Source organism: Triticum dicoccoides, chromosome 7A, assembly GCF_002162155.2.
Source record: "Triticum dicoccoides isolate Atlit2015 ecotype Zavitan chromosome 7A, WEW_v2.0, whole genome shotgun sequence".
Taxonomy (NCBI): Eukaryota; Viridiplantae; Streptophyta; class Magnoliopsida; order Poales; family Poaceae; genus Triticum; species Triticum dicoccoides.
Window position 1 is genome coordinate 495,219,414 of NC_041392.1, and position 4,430 is coordinate 495,223,843.

Genomic DNA, 4,430 nt, shown 5'->3' on the forward strand with positions numbered 1-4,430 from the left:
AATCCTCCCGTTGATTGTTTCTGATGCTACTTTTGTAGCAACTTAATAAAGAGGAGGTTTTTGTGTCAAAAAAAAGTTTTGATTGGGGTGGGGGGTGTTGAAAACACACAACCCGATAACTTCTGAGTAAAATAGCATGATAATATACACACCATATACCTGATAACTTAATTACAAACTCTGTGATAACTTATGACTCTGGAGGAAAAGTGTTTGAAAACATAACAGGTAAGTTCTATGTAAAGAACATGGTAAAGTATGCACAACAAAGTTGATAACTCACATACACACACCATGGTAACATTTTTGACCCTAAAATATTTTCATCATACACCGTGGTTGATGAAATGTCCCCCTGGCAACTATTTATGTGAATAACATAGTGACTCAGACATCACATACCAGATAACTTATATTCCTCGGTTCTGATAACTTTGACATGGGGGGAGGGATTGATGAAATATCCTCTCGGTAACTTTTGTGTGCATAGCATGGTAACTCACACACCGCATACATGATAACTTATGTGCCTCGGTCTCGATAACTTTGGCGAGGAGGTTGTTTTAAAAACATCCCCCTGATAACCTTTGTGTAAATAGTTTGATACTCTACGCATCGTATACGTGATAACTCACGCACCAACACATGATAGGAAGGTTGGAGATACCAGGTTATACCTCGGTAATATCTGTGTAAACATTATGGTAACATATGTAGTACATGCGTGATTACTTACGTAGCCCAGTCATGGTAACTTTTGATCCGAGAAAAAAGTTGTCGGAACATATCAACATGAGATCTAGTCTCAAAGCTCTCGCCGTGACAGATTTTTTATGTGAAAATGATTTTTCGATTGGATTAACCGTTTGATTTACAGAACATTTTGAAGTTTTGAAATAGGGGGAGGGGGGATATAGGATCACATCATTTTTTTTGTCCTCTAATTCATTTGCACATGGGGAGAAGGTTGAAGGACCATTTTTATGCCCCGGTAATTTCTATATAAACAAGATGGTAACTTAGTTATCACAGATGTGATAACTTACCCAGCCTGGGCCTGATAACTTTTCACCCAAAAAAATGCATCGAAATATATCAATATGTGATCTAGTTTTGAAGGTCTCGTCGTCACGAATCTTTTATGTGAAAACGGTTTTTCAACCGGAGCGACGGTTAGAGCTACAAAACATTTTGAATTTTTGAATTCGATGAAATCTATGCTGGCATTATCATTTTTGTTTTATATGCATGCATGCAACAATGGAGAAAAAGAATCCATATGTTCACGGTTTCTTTTAAAGAAATCAGTCCCATGCATGCACCTACTTTAGTGAAGAGAGGAAAAATCGTGTGAATCTGTTGCTAATAATCCGAACAATTGGACATTAGCAGAGTCCCAAAAAAATATACAAGAATTTAGTTGTCTAAAAAAAATGTACAAGAATTTAGCCAAGTACGACGAGGAGTGGTCTCAAAGCGAGAATCGTTGCCGCCAATGCTGCCTCCTCCAAGGACCGCCGCCCTCTCCCCCAACGCAGATTCTCGATAGCAGCGGCCGCACTGCACGCGCCCTTCCGCTGCCCGAAGCCCGACTCTGACGACTCCGACGTCGGATCCGACGACGATGGCGGAGGAGTCGCCGGCCATGCCGCTGTCAAGTATAGTGTAGTTTAGGGTTTCTGTTTTAGGTTTTTAGTTCATGGGACAAAAAATCATCTAATTTTATGTAAAAAATATCCTAGTTTATATGAACTTCATCTGGTTTATATCAAAATCTGCCCGGTTTGTAAGATGTTCATCTGGATAATTCAAATAGTTGTTGAAATGTATGTGACAGCGTTAGATGGCGGTCTCTAGGATCAGTGTCCGCCAACATATGCGGGAGGAAATTTATGGGTCGGTGTTGAAGATGCCCTTAAAGAACTTTTTGTTGGTTTGTAGGATCGAAAACCATATGAATTTTTCATATGATCTACTTCGCATGGATTTCTATATGAAAATTTCCATCAAGTCGAATAGTACAAAATTTTATTTCTCTGTTTCAATTATAACCATATATGCCATCCACGTAATCTTTTGGAACATTCTGGCGCTTTTGCTCTAGCACAACCAGACAACACATCATTCACTCGATTCCTGTAGAATTCGGCATGTCATGAAATCCAATCCAACGGATTTTGCACTGGCTCTGGCTTATTGCTTTGTGTACGGTTCAACAACATATTGTCAAAAAAGAAAGAATTTACACCAACCAACATTGTGTACACTATTTACGCTGTGAGCCCCTGGGCCATATCAGCTTATTCAGTTTTATTGGCGTAATTTAGACAAGACAATACATGAACTGATGCATACATCAAATTCCCTATTTTCTGCGCAGATCAGCATCTTCGACTGTACACTTCAACAACTATTATTATAAACTGTGTAAACCACATGAAGCACCAAATGCATTATGCACCTGTCTTTGTTTAGTAATCTGCATTTGGCTGCCCCATCTGTAATAGTTTAACATTTACGGGGCTACGTCCTCATTGGGGGTCTGAAGGTGTATAGTCATTCGCTCCCGGAAGATAGAGCATTTGCTTCGATCCAGTCGAAAGCAAGTGGACTGAGAAAGGCATCAGGGATTCCGAAAGAATCGACAATAGCAAGCGCATGGGGCCTGAGTTCACTGCACAGTATCATGACTTCTTTCCTCACGGTGGCTACATTGTCCCGCGACAAATAACCGTATCTCAGAAAAGATGCAGATTCATCTATGCACACCATTACATACATAGACCTCAGTAACCCCAATACATCCTGCGAATGACAAATTCAAGGTATAATGAGGATTACTTTTACAAGAAAAGAAGTTACACATCATTCTGATGATTCCAGTCATCGGTGGGAAGTGAGTATACCTTTAAAGAACCAGCAGGAGCATTCATCTCATCCTCCAAAAATATTTGCAAAATTGTCCGCTCAGTAAATGCTCTAGCTAAGTCTTCAGCAATTTGGTAGCTCTGTGCGAATGTCATTCACGTTAATCTTAATGGAAATTTAGATCAGCAAGAAAATATGCAGTAGAAAGTAAAATTTACCAGCATCAGAGCCCTTTCTCTGCTCTCCCCTTGTGCCAGATAGCGAGCTACCTCCTCTGCGAACTGTTTCAGTAAATCCCGCTCCCTCAAGCAGAACAAATCCATCTAGCCATATGCACATAGCCAACATAAGAACATGATTTATCCCATGACAATAATAATAATAGAAGGGCAGCCTGGTGCACATAGCTCCCGCTTGCGCAGGGTCCAGGGAAGGGTCCGACCACTTTGGGTCTTTTGTACGTAGCCTTTCCCTGCATTTCTGCAAGAGGCTGTTTCCAGGACTCCAGACAGAGAAATCTTATCACTAACGAACTGCAATAAAATTCTTTACCTGGAACTTGGAGCTCCTTAATATGTCACTTGTCAGACTATGGGGAATAACAGGGCAAGGGCCATTCAGATGTTCCAATCCCAATCCCTTGAATGGCTTCTTCTTCCTTTGCGTCGTTAAAAATTCAGCGTATAGGGCTTTGCTTACCTGCGTCAACAAGATTAAATTAGGTACAATGAAGACAAGTTTGAAGTATCTTCCAGACACATGCATGGACAATGAACAACAATAAATGAAATAACCTGCTGGAGTAGAACATTATTGTCACCCTCAAATGTAGACTGAACATCAAATTCGGCTTTGAAAATTCCAAGGCGATTCTCGGTCTTTAAACCTTGGCCACCACAGGCCTCACGACACTCCTAACGCAAGAGAAGGAAAATCCAGTGAAAATCACTGATCCAAATATAGAGAAGAAAATGCTGATAAGCCTTTTAACAATACCTGAAGCGTGGTCATATTCTGCCAGGTTAATGTAGCTTTCAGAGCACTAGAGTAAACATGTATCGCTTTACTAATTTCAGGTGTTCTTTTCACATACACATTTTTCATAAAATTACTAGCACTGCTCATCATACACCTGCATAATAAGAACAAGTATTTAGCATATGATGGTCTGTGCTAAGTAGCAGTGAAAACATTGGCAAAAAAGGAAGGTTTGCATTAGAGAGTCCAATTAGGGGTGAAAATTTCTGAGGACTAGGTACCCTCCGACCCTCTTTAGTTCAATCAAATGAACTAAAAGTTTCAAAAACTGATGTGACTTTGGAAATTTAGTTCATTTGGTTGGGAACTAAAGAGGGTTGGAAGGTACCCTACAGGTTACGCATTTGCATCCCCAAGTCCAATTACATAGTGTGGAATATTTTTGCATCAAAATGCTAATAGATGAACATTCTCTCAATTTGTAATCTGTAGCCCTAGATCCGAGGATGGCCGCTCCCGTGCTCCTCCTAGCCTAGCGCAGCACCTCCCACCAACCCCGCCGCCGACGAGCGCTCAGGTAGCCC

At 40.6% G+C, this 4,430-nt stretch overlaps 1 protein-coding gene across 1 annotated transcript in view; it reads right to left on the minus strand.

Annotated features, from left to right (window-relative positions):
- Positions 1-2,151: 2,151 nt before the first annotated feature.
- LOC119327851 (acyl-coenzyme A oxidase 3, peroxisomal-like) overlaps positions 2,152-4,430 on the minus strand; it is an 18,175-nt gene continuing 15,896 nt past the window's right edge. Inside the window, exons 8-13 of the mRNA XM_037600929.1 lie at positions 3,865-4,000; positions 3,663-3,782; positions 3,421-3,567; positions 3,087-3,191; positions 2,907-3,008; positions 2,152-2,805 (exon numbers count right to left, since the gene is read on the minus strand). Coding sequence (XP_037456826.1) covers positions 2,557-2,805; positions 2,907-3,008; positions 3,087-3,191; positions 3,421-3,567; positions 3,663-3,782; positions 3,865-4,000 — 859 coding nt within the window. The 3' untranslated portion in view covers positions 2,152-2,556. The remainder of the gene's footprint in view (positions 2,806-2,906; positions 3,009-3,086; positions 3,192-3,420; positions 3,568-3,662; positions 3,783-3,864; positions 4,001-4,430) is intronic.